At 23.3% G+C, this 26,932-nt stretch overlaps 5 protein-coding genes across 5 annotated transcripts; all 5 read right to left on the reverse strand.

Annotated features, from left to right (window-relative positions):
* Window positions 1–800: 800 nt before the first annotated feature.
* Window positions 801–1,487, reverse strand: LOC128956110 (cytochrome P450 6d1-like). Its single transcript, XM_054301792.1, has one exon. It carries the CDS (start codon window positions 1,485–1,487, stop codon window positions 801–803), a length of 687 nt encoding a protein of 228 aa, XP_054157767.1.
* A 1,494-nt stretch (window positions 1,488–2,981) lies between these two features.
* On the reverse strand, window positions 2,982–4,403 carry LOC128956112 (ornithine decarboxylase-like). Its single transcript, XM_054301793.1, has 3 exons — window positions 4,389–4,403; window positions 4,077–4,286; window positions 2,982–3,980 (listed from the first exon to the last, which is right to left on the reverse strand). Exons 1-3 carry the CDS (start codon window positions 4,401–4,403, stop codon window positions 2,982–2,984), a joined length of 1,224 nt encoding a protein of 407 aa, XP_054157768.1.
* A 2,647-nt stretch (window positions 4,404–7,050) lies between these two features.
* Window positions 7,051–7,807, reverse strand: LOC128956113 (uncharacterized). Its single transcript, XM_054301794.1, has 2 exons — window positions 7,655–7,807; window positions 7,051–7,274 (listed from the first exon to the last, which is right to left on the reverse strand). Exons 1-2 carry the CDS (start codon window positions 7,773–7,775, stop codon window positions 7,051–7,053), a joined length of 345 nt encoding a protein of 114 aa, XP_054157769.1. The 5' UTR covers window positions 7,776–7,807.
* A 2,454-nt stretch (window positions 7,808–10,261) lies between these two features.
* On the reverse strand, window positions 10,262–21,172 carry LOC128956114 (uncharacterized). Its single transcript, XM_054301795.1, has 12 exons — window positions 21,150–21,172; window positions 18,810–19,065; window positions 18,284–18,677; window positions 17,555–18,165; window positions 16,887–16,939; window positions 14,596–14,745; window positions 13,968–14,223; window positions 12,783–13,194; window positions 12,196–12,702; window positions 10,908–10,934; window positions 10,639–10,818; window positions 10,262–10,485 (listed from the first exon to the last, which is right to left on the reverse strand). Exons 2-12 carry the CDS (start codon window positions 18,954–18,956, stop codon window positions 10,262–10,264), a joined length of 2,961 nt encoding a protein of 986 aa, XP_054157770.1. The 5' UTR covers window positions 18,957–19,065; window positions 21,150–21,172.
* Window positions 21,173–23,604: 2,432 nt separating this feature from the next.
* On the reverse strand, window positions 23,605–25,807 carry LOC128955297 (cytochrome P450 3A24-like). The gene is made up of 4 exons (XM_054300958.1): window positions 25,651–25,807; window positions 25,357–25,506; window positions 24,420–25,087; window positions 23,605–24,327 (listed from the first exon to the last, which is right to left on the reverse strand). The coding sequence occupies exons 1-4, from the start codon at window positions 25,704–25,706 to the stop codon at window positions 23,633–23,635; spliced, it is 1,569 nt and encodes a 522-aa protein (XP_054156933.1). The 5' UTR covers window positions 25,707–25,807; the 3' UTR covers window positions 23,605–23,632.
* Between the last annotated feature and the right edge of the window lie 1,125 nt (window positions 25,808–26,932).

The following is a 26,932-nucleotide window of genomic DNA, read 5'->3' on the forward strand; positions in this document are numbered from 1 at the left end:
CGGCTGAACGCGATATCAGGATTAGCTGATCTTTTTTGATGGTAACACCTAATTATATATATATATATACATAGTATATATGATATATATATTGACAAAAAATAATAATAATAGATAAGTCAAACCGGTTGTCTCGTTTATAAAAAAATAAATATTATAATTACATTATATTTATATTATATATATATTTTATATCATATAAATATTGATATAAAATTTATATAAAAAATAATGTAATACTCTATTAATAAAAACTATTTATTATTAAAAAAATATTACTCAGTTTATAATTATTATATACATTATATAAAAAATAAGAAAAAATAATTATTATATTTAATAATATTCATATATATACCAGTATATGATACTAACTAACCGGTTGTCTCCTCCGTATAGTCTTGTTTGGCTATACGTCCGTCTCTATTGACAGCCGCGTGTAGTCTCAGTGCTTCCGATATACAGGCATTCAAATAGTCAAGTTTGACCACTTGTTCCCAATCAAACAACAACTGGCCGTTTGTCTGGTTGCTGTCATCACCACCGAAACAGTTGGCAATCAGTTCGTCGTAGACTCGTTGTTGACAATCGGGATTTATGGCCAACTCGTACATAATGAATATCATGGATAGATAGTGGCCGTCAAATGCACCGAAAACTAGCGTAAATATATTGGCCACAACTATATCTTTGTTTATCATCATTTGCTGATCCATTGATGCTATTTGATTACAGTATATAATACAGTAATAATTATTTTAAAAACTCATTTTAATTTTTTTCTTAATTTTAACAATCAATCATTTTTTGGATGTCTTACCCGATTGTGTTTTATTGCCGATAAATTCCGGACACCGATTGAGTAGCGATTGAAAAAAGTCATCGCAGATATGGGTACTTAAAAAATTAGGTTTTTTATTATTATTATTATTATTATTACGGCGTTTAGCTAACTCGCCAACTATTAGATCGGTAAAATCGTCGAGAGCTTCGGTAGATATAGTCGATGTCATATTAAGGGCTTGGAGTATAAATTTCGGTAATACTAGTTGGGCTAATATACGTGATTTTTTCGGGAAAAATAAACGTTTCATAATCTGATTGAATCTATTATTCGGATCATTGAATGTGTTTTGTTTCCACGAAAACATGACTAAACCTAACATATCTATTGTCTGATTGATAAACAGTTGTCTAATGTCGACCACCGCTGCCGCCGCCGACTGACCTACCAATTGATTGTCCAATTCATTGGTTAAATCAACTAAATTGTTGTCAATTTTTTTGGCCAACGATTCAACAGTGCGATCGGTAAACACTGTTTTCATGACCAGCCGTATACGTTGCCATAGTTTGTCGTCAGTGTTGTCGATAACATACCTATAGATTGGATGATCGTATGGCGTAACCACTGTCGGTCTTTGGCCAAACTTATGGAAATCTTTGATCAAAATATTTCTGATTAACTGCGGATCCGATGTCACCATAATTGGCTTATTTGATTCAAATACACTGGATTTGTATAATAATAATAATAATAATAATAAAAAATTGAAAAATTTTTAATTAATAAACTTATTTATAGTTTTTGTTTTGTTTTTTTCATATAATTACCCATAAGTTGGTCCATATTTTTGACGCCTCTCTCTATCGATGACCGAATTCGACCGAAACAACTCCTCGAATGTATTTCCAAACCATATCCAGGGTTTCGGTCCGTTTAGGCCTCTGTCCGACCAATAGTTATAATTACGGTTTAGATAACTAAAAAATTTTGTTTTTATTTAAAATCATTAATTATATTATCACTTAAATTATTATTATTTTTTATTTTTAATATATAGTTATAAATTTAATATATATTTTAAAAAGATTACAAATAAAACAAAATATAAATAATATTTTTCTCAAAATATTATGTTATAGTCTTACCAGTAAAAAATTATTAAAATTATAATAATTAATAATAATAATAACATTTTTGTTATAATAGTTTGTCTCTATGTTTTTTTTAAATGAGATTATTGAGTAAAATAAGTATTTTTATTAAAAAATATTTATTATTATATATACAATTGTCATTACAAACACTTGTTTAGGATTATTACAAATACCAATAAAATGATAATTTTAATTTATGATTTTTATTTATTGAATATATTAATTATATTTGACTTGAATTTTTTTAGATTTTTACTGAATTTTATTAATTTTATTTTATTTTAATTAAAATTAATTAATTATCATATTTATGTTTATTAGAAAAAATTCTTTCAATAATTTATTAGATATTTGACTTAAAATATAGCAATTATATTGTTATACACTTATTGATTGTTAATTATAATTATTTTTCTATTTTTCTGGAATTTTTTAATTATTAAATAATATTAATTACTATATTTTAGTAACTAACTAATTAACTAACAAACATTTTTTTATATTGATGATTAGACATATATTAAAAAAAAATATTTGCATCAAAAGTTTTTAGTAAATTTACACAAATTATATTATATATATATATATATATATATTGATATCTAAAATTTTAGTGTTTACTTTAAGTCTATAATTTGTGTAAATTTACTAATAATTATTAATGCAAATATATATATATTTATATTTATATACAGACTGTATAATACAGTATATAAAATCGCTGTAAAATCCCTTTAACAGGTTTTTTTTTTAAAAAAAAATTAAATTAATATAATACTAATAAATAAAAGTAACATATGAAACTTTTAAGTTATGTATTATATTTAATATACATTTATAATTAATTAATTCAAAATCAAATATATAGAATTTATTCTTCTAAAATAATAATAATAATAATAGAAAATTTAAATTAATTACTTAATAAAAATTATTTATAATAGTTTATAATACAATAATTATTATATTCTATAAAGTTATATATTATTTATTATTATTGTTTTTATTATTAATAAAAGAAATTTTTTACTATTAGAGAGTTAATTATGATTACTGTTATACACTAAACACAATGGCTTAGGTATACCATTGAACCCATAGTTTCCATAGTTGTCAGTATAGGCGCCCATATTATCAAACAATAGCCATTCACCGGCAAACATCTCGACCATTGAACAGCTATCTTGAATACAGTCCCGACTACAACATGTCGGTCCCCATAGTATACTGTTATAGTTTTTCCGTTTAAGACTATCATCCGATGCCAGCAATGGTATGGGTTTATAGGTTTTCTGGATATAAATTGAATCTCTGAACGAACCGTAAGCGCCGTCATTCAAGTAATACATAATTTTTTCGATATTATTTTGCCCATCGATTACCAACTTTTTCGATAATATTCTGGTCAGTAGTGTTACGGCTGACTCGCAAAAGTAAGTGCCCGGTTCAGCCATAATCGTTAGTCTATCGCCATAATCGCCAAAATAGTCATCGATAGCCCGGTTGACTACAAGAGCTATTTGTTCAATAGTAGTACCGCCGCTGCTATTGTCCGGCAAATTAGATATCAGCGACTGATGATGACTAGTACTACCGGGAAAACCGCCGCCAATGTTCAGTACTGTCATCTGATGATAGCCTATAGTTGCGGCCAAATCAAACACTTGTCGGGCACTGGCAATAGCCTGGTCGTACAAATGGGCATTTTGTGCACCACTACCCACATGAAAGGCTACACCTGTTACCTGAAGATCCTTATCTTTAGCTGCCATCATCAGGTCGTATACACCGTCCAATTGGAGGCCAAACTTATCATTCAGTTTAACTTTTGAATCCGTGTCATCAACTTTTATACGCACCAGTAGTTTGGCATCGGAATGCATAGACTGAATATCATATAAATCGTCCAAACAGTCGACAGTCATCAGTCTAATACCAGAATCGCGTGAATACTTAAGCGATTCACGGGTTTTGCATGTATTGGCAAATATGATTGACTCGGGTTTGGCACCCAATCCTATCAAGCGTTGCATTTCATACTTAATAATAATAACAAACAAACAAATTGTGATTAAATAATATAGATTTAAAAATAAAATTAATTTATAATAAACAATACAAACAACTAGCTATACCTGACTGGCACAATCAAATCCAACTCCCAGTTCAATAAGCACTTTAAGCAATTGTTGACTGGGATTAGCTTTGACGGCATAATAGGGACTAATTTTAGGCATTAGTCGAAACCATTGTCGATATTTTAGGACCAAATCGTCGACATTTAGTATACTATAAGCCAATTGACTTTTGTTTAGATCGATATTAGTTTTGATAAACTCTAAAATCTTTTAAATATAATTACTTTATAAATATTGTATCAATTATATTATTAATTAATTATTTAATAATAAATTTTCAAAAAATCTACTATTTTTTTTGGTTACTACCGCTTTGTTTTCCATTGTAAAAAAAATTATTATTGAGTATTTTTAAATATTATATTTATATGAATAAATTTAATAAATTAGTTATTATTAAATGTATTACTAAAATACTTATGAATGATAAAAAAAATACTTATTTTTAAAAATACATATATTTAGTATTTTTATATACAATCTGTGAATTAAAAAAAAATTATTAGGATTATTACATATATATATATCAATAAAATTATATTTTAATTTATAATTTTTATTGAAGTTAATTGAACTTATTTTAATTCAAATAATGCATTATCATATTTAGGTAATATAGACACACAAACACATACATACATACATACATACATACATACATACATACGTACACTAAAAAAATAAAATCTTTCAATAAGTTATTAGATATTTGATATTAATTTAGCATTTAAATTGTGATAGAAATTATTAATTTTTTTTGTTTGTTTTACTGATATTTAGTTTAACTTAATTACTGATATACTTAGGGTTGGCAAAAAAAAGAGAAAAATTTCTAAAATTATAGAGAAATTTCTAGAAAGTTTCTAAAAGAAATTTCTATCTATGGGATCCCCATGATTAATTTTCATATCTCGATATTTGCTATCATATAACAATACATTACAAATTATTATTATTAATATTTTAATTATTAATTAAAGTAAAAAAAATTAATTAATTAAACTATGATATATATAATAAAATTTTGCAAAACTGATTATTATTAAATAATTATAATTATTTTATATATATATATATATATATTGGTATCCCATTTTGTATAGTACTGTACTATACTGTATGATATATATACTGTAGTATTATATCTTATTAAAAATACTGGTATTACACAATAACTATAGATATGGGGATCCCATAGAATAACATTAAAGTTAAATTTCAATAGAAATTTATTCATGAGAAAGTTTCTGGAAACTTTCTATTTGTCCATCTCTAGATATACTATATAAATATAATATAATTAATATATTGAATATAAAAACTTTAAACTAATCTTTAAAAAAATGTTATTGCTTATATACTATATATATATATATATATATATATATATTAATTATTTAAGTTATTAAAAAAATTCACCTACAACAAATTAAATTATTTTCTCCACATGAAATGTAATTGAATTTAGTATTTTTATTGTTATAAACTATTTTGTATTTTATATTTTTTTTAAAAATACAAATATTTAGTATTGTTAATAGATAAATTTTATTTTAATTTCTAATTTTTTTTTAATAAAGTTAATTGAATTAATTTCAATTTAAATAATGAATTATCATATTTAGGTAATATAGTCACATACATACATATCCTTCAATAAGTTATTAGATATTTGACATTAAATTAGCATTTAAATTATGATTCAAATTATATATATTTTTTGTGTTAATTTACTGATATGTCTAATATAATCATTGATAATATAATTAATATATTTAATATAAACTGGAAAAATTTTGAAAAATGTTATTTCTTATATATATATATATATATATAAATTATTTAATTTATTAAAAAAATACACCTACAACAAACTAAATTATTGTCTCCACGTGTAATGTAATTCAATTAAGTATTTTTATTGTTATAAACTATTTTGTATTTTATTTTTTTTTTAAATACAAATATTTATTATTCTTATATACAATCTGTGAATTCAAAAAATTATAAAAATTATTACTTATATAATATCAATAAAATTTTATTTTAATTTCTATTTTTTTTTTATTGAAGTTAATTGAAATTATTTTAATTTAAATAATGCATTATTATATTTAGGTAATATAGTCATACACATACATACATACATATCTATCTATCTATCTATCTATCTATCTATCTATCTATCTATCTATCTATCTATCTATCTATCTATCTATCTATCTATCTATCTATCTATCTATCTATCTATCTATCTATCTATCTATCTATCTATCTATCTATCTATCTATCTATCTATCTATCTATCTATCTATCTATCTATCTATCTATCTATCTATTTGCATCAATTTTTTTGTAAAGTAAGCAAAATATAGACTAAAATTTATTCATATATTTATATATAATAGTAAATAAAAGTAATATTTTTTCTATAATTTTTTTTAATGAAATACTAATATATAATATATATTATATACAATTGTTACTACAAATAATTATTATTACAATTATTACTATTATATAAAATTTTAATTTAGAAATTAAATAACAAAACTTTAAAATAATTTTAAAAAATTATTTATTTTCATTTTTTAGAAATTAAGATACATATTTAAAATTTATAAAAATTAGTTACTAAAAGCTAAACAATTTTTTTTCATTAATAATTTTAATTAACGCAAAAAAATAACTAATTTAATAAAATAAATTTTTATTAAGCATAATTTGCATAACAAATTTATTAGATATTATAATAATAATTTTGAAAATTAATATAATATATATATATAAAGCAAAATAATCTAATAATATAAACTAAAGTATATATATATAAAAAATCTAAAAATTTTATTATTGTACTTTATTTAAAATAATTGGCAATAATTTATTAACTATTAATACTATATTAACTAAAATCATATATGATATACAACAATTTAAAACATTTAATTGTTAATCTAAATTAATCTAATCATTTAGTTTGGACACCGTTTGGATAGATAAAAGTCGACTGTCCCGTGCATATGGCCTTACAGGTGCCGCTAAACTCCCAGTGTTCGAACAATGGCCGCGAAATGGTCATCGGTTTGTCCACACACTGGCCTTTTGGCGGCAAAAATATGGACCAACCATGAAGTTTGGTGCCGGCACAGGGACCCGATCCTATCATACCAACTTCACGTAGATATTGTTCACCTAATAATTTATATAAAAAAAAAATTAAATTAAAATTTTAAAAAAAACTAAATAAATATATTAAACAAATTTTACTTATTTTTGCATGATCAATTAGTATAACGTTAATTATTTTGTTGTTGTTAATTTAATTATAAAAATTAATAATAAATATCTTGATCTTAGAGTATTATTGAGTCTCACCCCTACCCTACCCATTGCTCTACTCTACTATACCCTAATATACATATATTATATATATATATATATACACTGTATATAACTTATTAATTGATATTTGATATGGGACAGTGTTATACTAAAATTATCTATAATTTTTTTTAGGTTAAAAATATATATTTTTATAAAATTAATAAAATAGCCTTGTTAAAAAATATTACCATCAATAATCGTAATGATTTCATTTTTGCTAATCAATACGGTTTCAATGTTTCCATTACCCATAACAACCATATACTCCATGTCCTCATAATTTTCAACAATAATACCATTGCATGTCATATTGATATTGTAATCAAGTGTACGGAAAATGTTTTTAAAATCTAGTTTACTGTTAGGTTTACTAATACAACTAAACTGTTCAAAAAAGTTGCCATCAATTGTTGCTTTTGTTGTTATGGCTATGAAAACAATATTATTAATAATAATTAGTAAATTTTTATTTAAAAAAAAAAATACTTAATAATAGATAACAAGTTTCTATAAAACATTAGAGACTAACTATAATCTGTAATTATAGTCTATAACTATTAACTAATATAATCTAATTATTTTCAATAAAATATTACTTAAATATTGATAAATAATTTTATTAATTATATATATTTATATATATGATAGTTTAGTTTTACATAAATTGTTTTTTATAAATTTTTTTTAAATTATTAAAATTTGTTTGTTTGTTTCTACATACTCAGATTATTGAATTTGTTGTAGTTTCCTAAATTGTTAAATTAAAAAATATAAAAATAATTAACAATATTAACAATAATATTATATTATTAATAACAATGATATTTTTAAAGTATTAATACTTAACCATTTATACCAAGATCAATATTATCTGCAAAACAAACAATTATTTCAATACTAATTAAGACTATAGATATTAGAATTTTTGAAAACATTTTTTTAATTTTTTTTTGGTTTTTTAAAATTCTTAAATTAATAATATTAAATGTTTTTTTTTTGTAACAAATAGTTTATTATATATTTATACTTTTTTTTTAAAAAAAAATTATTTGAATACTATGGTTACAATGCAATAAAATATTATTAATTTATGATTTTCATTGAATATATAATAATCTATTGAAATGTTTATGTAATAAAAATTTTTTTAAAAATAATTTATTAGTTTTTTTGACTTGAATTTAGCATTTATATTGCTATAAAATATTTGTTTATTGATAATTTATTTTATTTTTGTAAGGAATTTTTACTATTAAGTAATATACATCTATATATATATTATATTTATTAACATTTTATTTAAATAGTAAATTTAAAAAAAAATTAATTATTATTTTAACCATTTTATTATATTATTAAATCAATAATTAAATTTAATTAAAACCAAAACTTTATTATTAATTAGATATATATATAATTAAATTTAAATTAACAAATTAAATATTCATAAAGTAATTCTTGTTGTTTAGTAATAATTTTAATTACTTTACAGTTTATTTATTTTAATTATAATTAAAAACATTTTAACTTAAAAAAAAATTTAATTAATTATTTAGATAAATAAAGATCTGTTATTTAATTTAATTTTTAATTTAATAAAATATAATAACAATGTATATTTTGTTTTTATTATAGAAATATTTTTCAACTATTGTATAAAATTTAGATTTATAAAACAAAAACATTTAAAATTATTTTTACAATTATATTAATAGTTATTTCTTTATATGTAATTATATTATAATTTATTTAATTATTTTCTAAACGTGTAATTGATCTTTACTACACATATTTTAAATTTTTTATTTATAATTTTTTATTATTGCAACATTTGTATAATATTAAGTATATGAATAAACATTTATTATTATTATTATTATTATCATCATAAATATGTCATAAAACGTGTGTGTGCTATGTATCACTAATTAATAATAAATTATAAATATCAACAATTTTTTATTATAATTACATAATAATTAAAAATTTGCAAATAATTTTATCCATATATTTAAAACATATGTGTATAGTAAAATATTTATTTTATTTATCGTAATTAATTAATTATTTACATTATTTACAACATTTTTGGCAAACCTATTAATTTTATAACTGAATTATTTTACTAAATGTATTAAATAGTATAGAAAGTTAAGTGTATTTATAATAATTAAGTGTATATATTATTTTTTACAATTAAAAAGTTTATAATAATATTAGATTAAATAGTATAGTTTTTTTTAAATATTTAACTATAATAATTTTTTTATATTAATAAATTTATATATATACAGTACTAATTAACAATTAATAAATACTATTTAATATTTAAAAATATATTTATTAAACATAATATTAATAATATATATATATATGTTTAAGGTTGAATAGTTTGTAATAAATAAAGAAAAAAATAGATTCCCTGAAAATTTTCAGGGAAAGTTGACAATTTTTATTATATAAAAAAATAAAACAAAAAGGGAATTTTCTGGAACTTTATATAAATTTAAGATCAAACGATATAAATCTAAAAATAATTTTTTTAAAGCACAAAATATTATTATATAAAATAATAGAAAATAATAATTTTGTAAATAATTTTTTTTTGTAATAAACATGTATCTAAATTAAATTATATATATATATATATATATAAATAATTAATCTAATTAATAAATAAATAATTATATATATATATACTGTATATCTAAAATTTTTATTATGCATTTAGAAACCACAATAACTACATGTATAATATAATTATTTTTTATTATCATAATCTCAATACAAAAAACTTATGGTTTGATTCCCGGTTGATAGGCCAGTGCCGACTGTCCATTGCATTTGGTCTGACAATTGCCCGAAAGCTGCCAACGTTCGAACAATGGCCGCGAACTGGTCATCGGTTTGTCCACACACTGACCCGGCGTTTGGGGCAAAAATATAGCCCAACCCTTGAGTTGAGTACCGGCACAGGGACCCGATGTTATGACACCCACCTCATGATAATAGATTTCACCTGTATTTTTGATTGATTAAAAAATAATAATGTTTTGATATAATAACTGAAATATATATATATATATATTAATTAATAGTTAACTATTACCGTCAATAATAGTAATGATAATATGTTTTTGTTTCAATGTAATAGCTATGGTCTGTCCATTACCCAGTAGGGCATCAAACACTAGATCATCGTATTGTTCAACAATCATACCATTACAGGTCATCTCAACGTTCAACGATTCCGTAAACATTATCTCCTGTATGTCTAGACTACTGTCCTCATGACTGACACATTCAAACAGATTCAAAAACGTGCCGTTAATGTCAATCATCGGTGTTATAGCTGTTAATCAAATAAATAAATAAATTAATTAATTAATTAATTTTTAAAACTATATATTTTTGTTCATAAAATTAAAAACTTTTTTATACCAAAATTCTCAAATTTGTTGTAATTTCCTATTAATCAAATAAAATAAGTTAATTAGAATTTGATTTTTATAAGTTATTAAATTAAATAATATATAATATAATATAATTATATGTATTATAATATATATATATATATATATATTAACAAACCAGGAATTATTGTTTCCAGTGATTGGGAATAAACAACAATTGTTTTAATATTTAATACTAAAACTAGTAATAATATTAAACTTATTGAACGCATTGTTAGTTTTTTTTTTAAATTTAATTATTATATACAGTAGGATATAATATAATATAACTAAATAAAACTAATGAAACTTTTATACTTTATGTGATATATATATATATATAAATCGATTTCAAAAGTGCTTGACTCGGTTTTTTTTGTTGACTATAACTATGAAAGTTAATTGTTTATATTAATAAAAATAATTATTGTTACTATGGAACGGTTGTCACATTTTAGTTATATTACAGCTCCGGGATTCGGGGACAGGGATGTATCATATACCTAAAAAAATAACTATAAGCTATATTGTAATTTTATTTATTTTTTTTTTAAAAAGCATACTATATTAGATACAAAAATTTATAATTAAAAAAAACCGTGCCAAGCACATTTGAAAATGATTTACTATTTTATATATATACATTATAATAAATTCTATATGTTAAATACGTGTATAAATTTATAGAAATATTTTATCGATAAATCATATAAATTTATCTAAAAAATATGTTAATTCATATATTTAATAACTAACAAAAATTTAATATATTTTTTTTATTTAAGTGATTATTACTTAATTAATAGTACAATCATTGCATACCAACAACAACAAAGTATCTTAATAATTATTTTAATTAATAATAGTTTTATTTAATTAGTAATTTTTAAACATTTATTTTTTAAAAAAAATAAATAATAACTTTCAAAAAGCACTGTTTAGACTAAACTTTAAATTAAATACATATAATAAACAACTAAAATATTAGTTTTATTTGTGAAATTTTTTCTGTAATCTAGTTTTTAATAGTTTTTAATAATTATTTTTTAATTAATAATAGTTTCATTTAATTATTAATCTTTAAACATTTAATCAGTTATTGCTAATAAGATGACGATGCTTAATTTTATATTGAATTGATTGATGTTTTGAATGATTATTATCATCCACATCATCATCATCAAGGTAAAAATGATAGCGATAAAACAAATTGGCCAGTATCAATCTGATAATAAGCCAGGAAAACGGTTGGCCAGCGCAGGCACGCGGACCGGTACCGAACGGTAAAAATGTGTACGGTTTAATTTTGTCCCTATTTTGTCCCATAAATCTATCGGGATCGAAACGGTCGGGTTCGGGGAAATAATCGGGATTCATATGAATCGGAGACATCGGAAACTCAATGAGTTGTCCGCGTCTAACAGTAATACCGGTGTCGGCCAACCGATAATCTTCGGCAGCAATACGACTATCGCGTAAGTCATTTGGCGTCAAACGCAGCGATTCATTGATAACGGCCTCCAAATACTTGACTTTGACGGACATGTCGTACGTAATGATATGTTGGTCACTGTCCGCCGCGACATTACTGCTACTACTCGACAGCGCGTATTGTTTGGCCAACTCGTCGTACAGTCGCCGCTGTGATTGTTGGTCGCGGGCCAGTTCATAGATGGCCTGACCAATGACTTCGACCATAATATTGTAGCCGTCTAGTAGTCCTCCGTATAGATTGCCGACCACTTCATCGTGTGTTAGAACTGTTTGTTGTCTATCCTCTGTCTCTAAGATTTTTTTTTAAATAAAAATAATAAGTTTTTTTCAACAAATATACAGTAATTGTGTTTTTGTTAACAAAAAATACTTTTGAATTCAGACATAAATGATAGTAAGTCTTCTAAAAAGTCGTTTTGTTGTTCAACACCTGCGGCCTCATCGGCGGCCAGTCGTCTGCCAATCAGTTCATCGATAATATTGACGTAACTATTGGCCAAACCGTTTGGTATCATAAACGATATGCCAAACAATCTTAACAAAAATTTCGGTAACAATACTCTCAATCTGGCCAACAATGTCGACGCATCGATAGCTTCCATAACATAACCGACCGATTTGTTTAGTGGTTTATCGCTGGGAAACCCGGTATCTTGTGATTGAAAACAATCGATCATCAAATACATGATAAATGATTTCATTGTTTTTCTGAGACCACCAAACGTTTCAGTTATGGTTCCACCGCTGTCTGACACCTGTTTGTCTAATACATTCATCAGCACCTGGTATGGGATGTAGAGATCGGGGGGTTGAGGTGGGGGTTGGTAGGGGAGGGTAGCAAATAATTAAAAGTTTTTTAATAAAAATTTCCATTGAGTTTCCAAAAGTTTCTAGAAAATTTCCCATGGAATATAAATTTCTATAAAAAAAAATTTTTTTTTTAATTTTATTGTTATACAATTTGGATACTACACCTCATATCTATAGATATTGTAATACTATATACGTAATAATAGTATACTAATACATGTACAAAACTACTATACAAAATGGGATACATATATATAATATATTTAATTTTTTTAAAATTTAATATTTAATTATTCATTGTCAAAACAATGCATACTTACATTGATAACAAAATTAAGATAGGGATCCCATAGATAGAAATTTCTTTTTTAGAAACTTACAAGAAATTTCTTTTAGAATGTTTCAAGAAATTTTTATTAGAAATTTCTTTTTTATAAACTTTTTTAAAATTTGATTTTTAGAAACTTTTTAAAAATTTCTTTTATAAGAAACTTTCTAGAAATTTCTTTTATAATGTTTCAAGAATTTTTTTAGAAATTTTATAGAAATTTCTTTTTTAGAAACTTTTTAGAAATTTTTAACTTTATTGTTATACAATAGTATCTCCATATCTATAGCTATTGTAATACTATACTGTACATATAATATTATACATGTACATGTACAAAAATTTCTTTTAGAAACTTTCTAGAAAGTTCTCTAATATTTTTATAAATTTCTCTTTTATTTTTTTATCCAACACTACCTGTATGTCATCCGTTACTTTCGTAGACATCCGTTTCATTCGCGATGAAGACATAAGCGTTTTATATATTTTTCTCGTTTGTTTCCAAGTATTATCGTCACTGACGGCAACATTTTGACACAAAACCGGGTGCTCTGAATATGACATAACCGGATCCCGTCCGCGGTTATTGAAGTAACGGAAATCGGTAACACAAACACGTTTGATGAGCTCCGGGTCAGTGATTGTCACCACTGGTGCGTTATATTTATATACACTGTTTATAATTAAATACTATATTGAATTATACTTATTTTAATTGTTATAAATTAAATTGTATTTATTAGCATAATAATTATTTATTAGTTATATAATATATATAGCATACTAAATACTATATACAGTATATTATATATATATATATATATACAGTATATTATATATATATATATATATACAGTATATTATATATATATATATACAGTATATTATATATATATACAGTATATTATATATATATACAGTATATTATATATATATACAGTATATATTGTTTTATACATAATTTAATCTATTACTATTAAACTAAATCTATTAAATAATGTATATTTTTAATGTAAAAAAATAATAATAAATAATAAACATATACCCAAATGCTTTGCCATATTTTTTAGACCATTGAAAATCAATTTTATTGACATTTTTGGATAACCGAAACAATATGTTTCCGTAACCGATGACCGGTTTGGGACCGTTTACACCCAGTTTAGACCAGTAATCAAAATTACGAGTTAAATAACTATTTTCATATAATAAAGGAGATATAAAAAAAATTAAAAATATAATTATTTCATTTAAATAAAAAATAAAAAATTTACCAGTAAATAGCTATAATAATAGCTATTATTGTTAAAATAATATAGTAAATAGCCATTATTTTATTTTATAATTTTCAAAAAAAAAATAATTCAACAGGGCCTGTTTTGCTACTGGGTTTATATCTTTATAAACAAGTTTCATCAAATTATAAAAGTAATCGAAAACATATGTAAAACAATTAATTAAAATAATTAAAATAATTTTTTAACAATAAATGACTATCACAAAATATAGGTAGAGTCTAAAAAAACTAATTTTTGGTCATAAAACTAAATCTCTGATATACTAAAAAACATTTAATTAAAATCACTTTTACAGTTTATTAATAAGTAAAATAAAATTTTAAATTAAACATAGTTCAGTATATTATACAATTTATAAAAATTTTAATAAATTATATTGATTAACATTTACAGAAATTAAAATATTATAATATAATTAAATTATAAACTGTAACAGCTAAAAATTATGTTATTTTATATATTCAGCGTTTTTTTTAGTCTTTACCCAAAATATATCATGTATATTCTATAATAAATCAATATTATAATTAAATATAATTAATTCATTTTTAATAATTGCATTATAATTTATTTTATTTATTAATTGTTTAGTTAAGATTTTTATGTATTTTTTATAAATAAAAATATAAAACTAAATTTAAGTACCATGATAAATAAAAATTAATTTTATATACAATTTGTATATATGTTTATATAATATTTATTAACAAAATTATTATTTTTACGCAATCTATTAAAAAGCAATTTATTATTAAACTTTAGTTTAGAATACACATACACATACACATACACATACACATACACATACACATACACATACACATACACATACACATACACATACACATACACATACACATACACATACACATACACATACACATACACATACACATACACATACACATACACATACACATACACATACACATACACATACACATACACATACACATACACATACACATACACATACACATACACATACACATACACATACACATACACATACACATACACATACACATACACATACACATACACATACACATACACATACACATACACATACACATACACATACACATACACATACACATACACATACACATACACATACACATACACATACACATACACATACACATACACATACACATACACATACACATACACATACACATACACATACACATACACATACACATACACATACACATACACATACACATACACATACACATACACATACACATACACATACACATACACATACACATACACATACACATACACATACACATACACATACACATACACATACACATACACATACACATACACATACACATACACATACACATACACATACACATACACATACACATACACATACACATACACATACACATACACATACACATACACTTGAAAATATATATAATATGTAATAAAATAAATAATTTTATTACTGATAAGTGAATAATTAATGTATAGTACAGTCATTGTAGTTAATGTTTTTTATAAAAAAAAACAAATAATAAATTTTGATTCAGAAAAATATGAATATTTACATCATATGAATAGTTAAAGCGATTCACGGGTTTTGCATGTATTTGGCAAATATGATTGACTCCGGGTTTTGACACCCAATCCTATATTAAGCGTTGCATTTCATAATTTTTAATGGATAGCAAACAAACAAACAACAATTTTAATTAAAAATATATAGATTTAAATATAAAATAATAATAAACCATATATATATATATACTGGCACAATCAAATCCAACTCCCAGTTCAATAAGCACTTTAAGCAATTACTGATTGGGATTAACTTTGAGACGGCATAATAGGGACTAATTTTATACATTAGTCGAAACCAGTGTCAGTATAAGCCAATTGACTATTGTTTTTAGATCGATATTATTAATTTTGATAAACTTTAAAATCTTTTAAATATAATTATTTCAAAAATAGTACTATAAATTATATTATTAATTTATTATTATTTAATAATAAATTTTTAGAAAATTACTATATTTTTTTTGCTACAGCTCCCGGATTCGGGAACAGAGATGTATTATATATCTTTTTTAAAAAAAAAATTATAAGATATATTGTAATTTTATTTATTTTTAAAAAAGCATAATATACTAGATACAAAAAGTTATAGTCATAAAATATAGTTATAAAAAACAAATTATTTTAATTAAATTCTATTTGTTAAATACGTGTATAAATTAGTAGAAATATTTTATCGATAAATCATATAAATAATAGTTTTATTTAATAATAGTTTTATTTAATAATAGTTTTATTTAATAATAGTTTTATTTAATAATAGTTTTATTTAATAATAGTTTTATTTAATAATAGTTTTATTTAATAATAGTTTTATTTAATAATAGTTTTATTTAATAATAGTTTTATTTAATAATAATGAAAAAAATAAATAATAAGTTTCAAAAAGCGCTGTATAGACTAAACTTTACATATAATAAACAACTATACTAATAGTTTTATTTGTGAAATTTTTTCTGTAATTTAGTTTTTAATAATTATTTTTTAATTACTAATAGTTTCATTTAATTATTTAATTATTAATTTTTAAACATTTAATCAGTTATTGCTAATAAGATGACGATGCTTAATTTTATATTGAATTGATTGTTTTGAATGATTATTATTATTATTATCATCAACAAGGTAAATATGATAGCGATAAAACAAATTGGCCAGTATCAATTTGACAATAAGCCAGACAAACGGTTGGCCAGCGCAGGCACGCGGACCGGTACCGAACGGTAAAAATGTGTATGGTTTAATTTTGTCCCTATTTTGTCCCATAAATCTATCGGGATCGAAACGGTCGGGTTCGGGGAAATAATCGGGATTCAAATGAATCGGATACATTGGAAACTCAATTTGTTGGCCGCGTCTAACAGTAATACCGGTGTCGGCCAACCGATAATCTTCGGCCGCTATACGACTTTCGCGTAAGTCATTTGGCGTCAAACGCAACGATTCATTGATAACCGCTTCCAAGTACTTGACTTTGACGGACATGTCGTACGTAATGATATGTTGGTCACTGTCCGCTGCCGTCGCCGCGACATTACTGCTACTACTCGACAGCGCGTATTGTTTGGCCAACTCGTCGTACAGTCGCCGCTGTGATTGTTGGTCGCGGGCCAGTTCATAGATGGCCTGATCAATGATTTCGACCATAATATTGAAGCCGTCTAATAGTCCTCCGTATAGATTGCCGACCACTTCATCGTGTGTTAGAACTGTTTGTTGTCTATCCTCTGTCTCTAAGATTTTTTTTTTGAAATAAAAAATAATATATAAAATAATAAGTTTTTTAAAAAAAAAAACATACAGTAATTGTGTCTCTGATTTTTGTTAACAAAAAAAATAAAAAATAAATACTTTTGGATTCAGACATAAATGATAGTAAGTCTTGTAAAAAGTCGTTTTGTTGTTCAACACCTGCGGCGGCGTCGGTGGCCAGTCGTCTCTCAATGAGGTCGTCGATAACATTGATGTAACGTTTGGCCAAACCGTTTGGTGTGATAAACGATATGCCAAACAATCTTAACAAAAATTTCGGTAACAATATTCTCAATCTGGCCAACAATGGCGACGCATCGATAGCTTCCATAACATAACCGACCGATTTGTTTAGTGGTTTATCGCTGGGAAACCCGGTATCTTGTGATTGAAAACAATCGATCATCAAATACATGATAAATGATTTCATTGGTTTTCTGAGACCACCGGTTCCACCGTTTGATACGTGTTTGTCCAATACATTCATCAGCGCCTGTATGTGTAGAGTAATATAAAAGTTTCTAATAAATTTTCATTGAGTGAAAGTTTCTATAGAAATGTTGCTAATATTTTTTTCTAGAAATTTTCTAGAAATTTCTCTAATATTTTTTTTATCCAACACTACCTGTATGTCATCCATTACTTTCGTAGACATCCGTTTCATTCGCGATGAAGACATAAGCGTTTTATATATTTTTCTCGTTTGTTTCCAAGTATTATCACTACTGACGGCAACATTTTGACACAAAACCGGATGCTCTGAATATGACATAACCGGATCCCGTCCGCGGTTATAGAAGTAACGAAAATCGGTAACACAAACACGTTTGATGAGCTCCGGGTCGGTGATTGTCACCACTGGTGCGTTATATTTATATACACTGTTTATTAAGTAAAATATATTGAATTATTACTGTATTATTATAATTGTTAAAAAATTAAACTGCATTTATTAGTTATATATAGTATACTAAATAATATATACAGTATATTATATATATATATATATAAATCGGTCGCAAAATAGGTGAGACTGGTTTTTTGGCTATAACTTCATTAATAAAAGAAATTATAAGAATATTTTTTAATTGCAACTATGGTTTTCTGTCACCAATACAGTGAATTTATTACTTTTATTTTATATTGGCACCGGTATGCTAGCTCAGGGATGTATGATATCTCAGAAACTAAAAGAGATAATAAAAATCTGTTAATTTTAATTTATACATATTAAAATATAATTAGACACGTCTTTTAGCATTTTTAATTATATATAATAGTTTTTTAGTAAAATAAGCTTGATCATTAAAAAAGTGAAATTTCAATTTTAAATAACTTCTGAACCACACTGTATATCATAATGAAATTTTCAAAAAAAACGAAGTTTTGTTTTCTGAAATCTATACGAGCCTTTTTAGTGTGTGTGTGTGTGTAGCATTTCATTTTGCGAATTTTGAAATTCTGACTTCAGATTCGGTTAGAGGACTACTAATAATGTATTGAAAAGTTTAATTAAAATTTTGATATCTCTTCGGGAACATAGACAAAATGGCGGCCAAAGTAAAAAAAATTTAAGAAAAATTTTTTAAGTATAGATTTAAATAAAGCATCAAAAACAAGAATAAAAAATATTCATTAAAATTTTGATATATCTTCGGGAACATAAAGAAAATGGCGACCAAAGTAAAAAAATTAGGTAAAAATTTTAACGTTTAGAATTGTGAAGAGTATCAAAAATATGATATAATAAATCAGTATAAATTTTTTTAAATGGCGGCAAAAATATAAAAAAATTTTAAGAAATTTTTTTAAGGTATAGATTTGAATAAACCATCAAAAACAAGGATAAAAAATATGCATTAAAATTTTGATATTTACGGGAACAAAAAGAATAAGTATAAGCGGAAAAAGTATAATTATAGATGATTATTTTGTTATACTAAATCATTTGATACCACACATGAGTAGTTGATTATTTTGTCAAACCGAGTCATTTGATACCCCACATGACTATATTTGTTTATTTTGTCATACTGAATCATTTGATACCATACATGACAATATTTATATTATGTATATTTGACAAGTTTTTTAAATTTTTATATGTTATTATATAGCTGCTATAATTATACAAACTAATAGTTTTCAATGTTATTCAAGTTTTTTTTTCTGAAAATGCTTTCTAGCATTAACTGGTTTCTAATAAATTCTATAGTACATATAGAACATTTTATTAATTTAGGATAATTTGCTAAAATATGTAGTATTTTAGATATTTTCAAAAATATTATTCCCCATTATGATTATTATCAATTACTTTATTTCAATTAATAAATATTAAATATTTTTACTCAAATAATTATAATGGGGAATATTACTTTTATAAATATCTCAAAAACTATATGATCTAGCAAATTATCCTTAATTAATAAAATGTTCTATATGTACTATAGAATTTATTAGAAAAAATTTCATTATGATATACTTAGTATTAAGTTCAGAAGTTATTTAAAATTGAAATTTCACTTTTTTAATGATCAAGCTTATTTTACTAAAAAAAACTATTCTATATAATTAAAAATGCTAAAAGACGTGTCTAATTATATTTTTAATATGTATAAATTAGAATTAACAGATTTTTATTATCTCTTTTAGTTTCTGAGATATCATACATCCCTGAGCTAGCATACCGGTGCTCATATACAATAAAAGTAATAAAATCACTGTATTGGTGACAGAAAACCATAGTTGCAGTTAAAAAATATTTTTATTATTTCTTTAAATAAAGAAGTTATAAGCAAAAAACCAGTCTCACCTATTTTGCGACCGATTTTTATATATATAATGGTATATATAATATATATTGTTTTATACATAATTAATTTGTTTCAATTAACTAAATCTATTAAATAATGTATATTTTTAATGTAATAATAATAATAATAAATAAATAATAAACATATACCCAAATGCTTTGCCATATTTTTTAGACCATTGAATATCAATTTTATTGACATTTTTGGATAACCGAAACAATATGTTTCCGTAACCGATGACCGGTTTGGGACCGTTTATACCCAGTTTAGACCAGTAATTAAAATTACGAGTTAAATAACTATTTTCATATATATATATATATATATATATATATATGAATAAAGGCAACAACAAAAAAATCATTAAAAATTATAATTATTTATTTAAATTAATATAAAAATTAATTACCAGTACATAGCTATAATAATAACTATTATTGTTAAAATAATATAGTAAATAGCCATTATTTTTTTAAAAAAATATACAATAGACAACAATTTTCAAACAACAAAAATAATCAACTGAGCCTGGTTTGCTTGGGTTTATATCTCAACACAAAAACCAGTTGAGAATGCTAGAAAGCATTTCCATACGAACTTCTTATTCAAATTAAATTCTAATTTAATTAAGTAACTTTATAAGGTTGAAACTCAACCATAATCATGCGAGGTATCAAATAAATTCAGTTTAACAAAATAAACTCAACCATAGTCATGTAGGGTATAAAATGATTCAGTATGACAAAAACATTTTTTACACTTTTGCCTCTATTTTCTTTTTTTTGAAAAATGCTTATTTATTATATCTTATTTTTTATGCTCAATATAATTCCTAGCATTTTTTACCTAAATTTTTTTTACTTTGGTCACCATTTTTTCTATGTCACCGAGGAGATATCAAAATTTTAATGCTAATTTTTAATGACTGCTACTGATGCTTTATTCAAATTTATATTAAAAAAAATTTTGGACGCCATTTTCTCTATGTACCTGACAAAATAACAAAATTTCAATACTTATTTTTGATGCTTTATCCAAATCTGAAAACAAAATTTAAAAATTCGAATTTTTTTTTTTGGGACAGACATATAGACAGACATACAGAATTCATATACGTACTCATTTCAGGAGTTCGTGAAAATACGGTATAATCAAGTTTCATTAAATTATTAAATAGATCGAAAACGTCGAATAATAAGTAAAACAAAAAACAACAATCAATTAAAAAAAAATTAATTTTTTTTCAATAAATTACAATTAAAAAAAAAATACAATACATTAATGCAATTTATTCGTATTTATTCTATAAAACATATAATTTAAAGTTTTTTTTGTTTAATTATTTTTTTCTAATTTTAATAATAATTCTAAAAATAAAAAACAGATATTTTTTATAAAATTTGCTAGGGGGGATAAATAAAACCCGCAAATAGATCCAGTTGATTTTATAAATGTGTGTAACTTTATATATATATATATATAGATTATTAAGTAAATTATTTTTTTAAGTAATACACTATGTTGTTTTTTTATTAAACTTATATATTAAAAATTACTTACAAAACTTTTATTTGTTTAACTAAATTATGATAATGCATAATTTATATAAACAAAAATAAATTCAATATAATCTGTAATATACCGCTATAATAATACTGTAATAATATTAAAATTAATATTTATAATTTTTTAAAAAACAGATTTTAAATAAAAAATTTTATAATGTAATTTTAAAATTTACTGAAATATTTATGTTTAAATATTAGTATTATATTTATGTATTTTTATAATAGTTTTATTTAATAATAATGGAAAAAAATAAAAAAGAGCTGTATAAACTAAACTTTACATTTAAATACATATAATAAACAACTATACTATTAGTTTTATTTGTGAAATTATTTCTGTAATTTAGTTTTTAATTAATTAATTTTATTTATAATTCAATTAATAATTATTTTTAATCAAGTTTCATTAAATTATAAAATTGATCGAATAATAAGTAAAACAAAAACAATATAAAAATTTATTTTAATTATTTTTTATTAAACTTATATATTAGAAATTAATTACAAAACTTTTATTTGTTTAACTAAATTATGATAATCCATAATTTATAAAAATTAAATTCAATATAATCTGTAATATACATGTATAATAATACTGTAATAATATTTTAATCAAAATCATTGTATTTATAAAATTAAATTCAATATAAACTGTAATAAACAGCTATAATAATACTGTATTAATATTAAATTTAATATTTATAATTTAAAAAAAAAACAGATTTTAAATAAAAAATTTTATAATGTAATTTTTCAATTTACTAAAATATTTATGTTTAAATATTAGTATTATATTTATGTATTTTTATAATATTATAGTGACTTAAAAAATAAGCCATAAAATAGTTTAACACAACTAAACCTAATCTAACAAAACTAGTTTTTTATATACAAAAAAAACTAATTTCTCTATTAGTATCATATATTAGTTTTATTTGTGAATTTTTTTTTCGTAATTTAGTTTTTATAGTTTTTAATAATAATTATTTAATTAAAAAAATAATAGTTTCATTTAATTATTAATTTTTAAACATTTATTTTTAAAAAATAAATAATACATTTAATCAGTTTTTGCTAATAAGATGACGATGCTTAATTTTATATTGAATTGATTGATGTTTTGAATGATTATTATCATCCACATCATCATCATCAAGGTAAAAATGATAGCGATAAAACAAATTGGCCAGTATCAATTTGATAATAAGCCAGGAAAACGGTTGGCCAGCGCAGGCACGCGGACCGGTACCAAACGGTAAAAATGTGCAGGGTTGAATTTTGTCCCGATTTTGTCCCATAAATCTATCGGGATCGAAACGGTCGGGTTCGGGAAAATAATCGGGATTCATATGAATCGGATACATTGGAAACTCAATGAGTTGTCCGCGTCTAACAGTAATACCGGTGTCGGCCAACCGATAATCTTCGGCAGCTATACGACTGTCGCGTAAGTCATTAGTCATCAAACGCATCGATTCATTGATAATGGCCTCCAAGTACTTGACTTTGACGGACATGTCGTACGTAATGATATGTTGGTCACTATCCGAGACATTAGTACTACTACTCGACAGCGCGTATTGTTTGGCCAACTCGTCGTACAGTCGCCGCTGTGATTGTTGGTCGCGGACCAGTTCATCGATGGCCTGACCAATGACTTCAGTAATAATACTGTAGCCGTCTATCAGTGCTGCGTATAGATTGGCGACCACTTCATCGTGTGTTAGATAGCTATCTGTTTGTTGTCTGTCCTCTGTCTCTAAGTTTTGTTTTTGTTTTTTTTTTGAAATAAAAATAATAAGTTTTTTTCAACAAATATACAGTAATTGTGTTTTTGTTAACAAAAAATACTTTTGGATTCAGACATAAATGATAGTAAGTCTTCTAAAAAGTCGTTTTGTTGTTCAACACCTGCGGCCTCATCGGCGGCCAGTCGTCTGCCAATCAGTTCATCGATAATATTGACGTAACTATTGGCCAAACCGTTTGGTACCAGAAATGAAATGCCAAACAATCTTAACACAAATTTCGGTAACAATATTCTCAATCTGGCCAACAATGGCGACCCTTTGACAGCTGCCATAACATAACCGACCGATTTGTTTAGTGGTTTATCGCTGGGAAACCCGGTATCTTGCGATTGAAAACAATCGATCATCAAATACATGATAAATGAATCCATTGTTTTTCTGAGACCACCGGTTCCACCGTTTTCGGTGTTGTTGTTGTTATAAACCTGTTTGTCTAATACATTCATCAGCACCTGTATGTCATCCGTTACTTTCGTAGACATCCGTTTCATTCTCGATGACGACATTAGAGATGTAAATATTTTTCTCGTTTGTTTCCAAGTATTATCACTACTGACGGCAACATTTTGACACAAAACCGGATGCTCTGAATATGACATAACCGGATCCCGTCCGCGGTTATAGAAGTAACGGAAATCGGTAACACAAACACGTTTGATGAGCTCCGGGTCGGTGATTGTCACCACTGGTGCGTTATATTTATATACACTGTTTATAAGTAAATACTATATTGAATTATACTTATTTTAATTGTTATAAATTAAACTGTATTTGTTAGCATAATATTATAATTAGTTATTAGTTATATACAGTATACTAAATACTATATACAATATATATTATTATTATTATTATATATATATACAGTATATATAGTTTTATACATAATTAATTTGCTTCAAGTAACTAAATCTATTAAATAATGTATATTTAATATAATTTAATGTAAAAAATAATAATAAATAATAAACATATACCCAAATGCTTTGCCATATTTTTTAAACCATTGAAAATCAATTTGATTGACATTTTTCGATAACCGAAACAATATGTTTCCGTAACCGATGACCGGTTTGGGACCGTTTACACCCAGTTTAGACCAGTAATCAAAATTACGAGTTAAATAACTATTTTCATATATATATATATATATATATATATATATATATATATGAATAAAGGCAAAAACAAAAAAAATAATAATATTATTTATTTAAATAAAATAAGCAAATTTTTATTTTATTTATTGTGTAATTGCCATCAATATTTACCAGTAAATAGCTATAATAAAAACTATTATTGTTAAAATAATATAGTAAATAGCCATTATTTTTTAAACAATATTAAACAATAGACAACAATTTACAGCAACAACATCAACAATAACAACAAAAATCAACTGAGCCTGGTTTGCATGGGGTTTATATCTCAACACACAAAAAAACGGTATAACCAAGTTTTATTAAATTATAAAATTGATCGAAAACATTGAATAATAATAATAATAATAATATGTAAAACAAAAAACAACTTTTTCAATTTATTTAGTTTTTTAAATAAATGACTATCATAAAATACATCAAAGTAGTGTTGCATTATATATTTTTTGCAAGATCATTTAATTTAAAATTTTATTTTATATATATACTAATTTTGCAATTATTGAAAAATTAATAAAAAAAACAGATAATTAATTTTACTTGGTTTTATAAAAAAAAAAATTTTTGATGAAATTTGATCATATAGTTATTGAGATATAAACCCGCAAACTGGCCCAGTTGATTTTAGTAAATGTGTGTAAACTTTATATATATATATATATATATATATATATAGATTATTAAGTAAATTATTTTTTACGTAAAACAAAATGTTTTTTTTTATTATACTTATATATTAGAAATTAAGTACAAAACTTTTTATTTGTTTAACTAATTATGATAATGCATAATTTATAAAAATTTATAAATTCAATATAAACTGTAATATACAGCTATAATAATATTAAAATTAAAATCATTGTATAAATATTATTTTTATCATTTTATATTATCATAACATTTTAGTAACACTTTTAGTAAGTATTAATAAAAATTGTAAAATTAAATAATTTTTACTATATATAAAAACATTATAATTATTTTTTATTATAATAAAATAGGATTACAATTATATAATTATAATTATATATATATATAGATTATTAAGTAAATTATTTTTTAAGTAAAACAAAATGTTGTTTTTTAAGGTTTTTTTTATTATACTTAGATATTATAAAATTAATTACAAAACTTTTTATTTGTTTAACTAAATTGCATAATTTATAAAAATTAAATTCAATATAAACTGTAATATACAGCTATAATAATACTGTATTTAATTAAAATCATTGTTTTTCTAAAAATTAAATTCAATATAAACTGTAATATACAGCTATAATAATACTGTATTTAATTAAAATCATTGTTTTTCTAAAAATTAAATTCAATATAAACTGTAATATACAGCTATAATAATACTGTATTTAATTAAAATCATTGTTTTTCTAAAAAT

This window comes from Oppia nitens, unplaced genomic scaffold (assembly GCF_028296485.1).
Source record: "Oppia nitens isolate AA-2021 unplaced genomic scaffold, nextdenovo-longstitch-racon4-pilon3 scaffold2_pilon_pilon_pilon, whole genome shotgun sequence".
NCBI classification, from domain to species: Eukaryota; Metazoa; Arthropoda; class Arachnida; order Sarcoptiformes; family Oppiidae; genus Oppia; species Oppia nitens.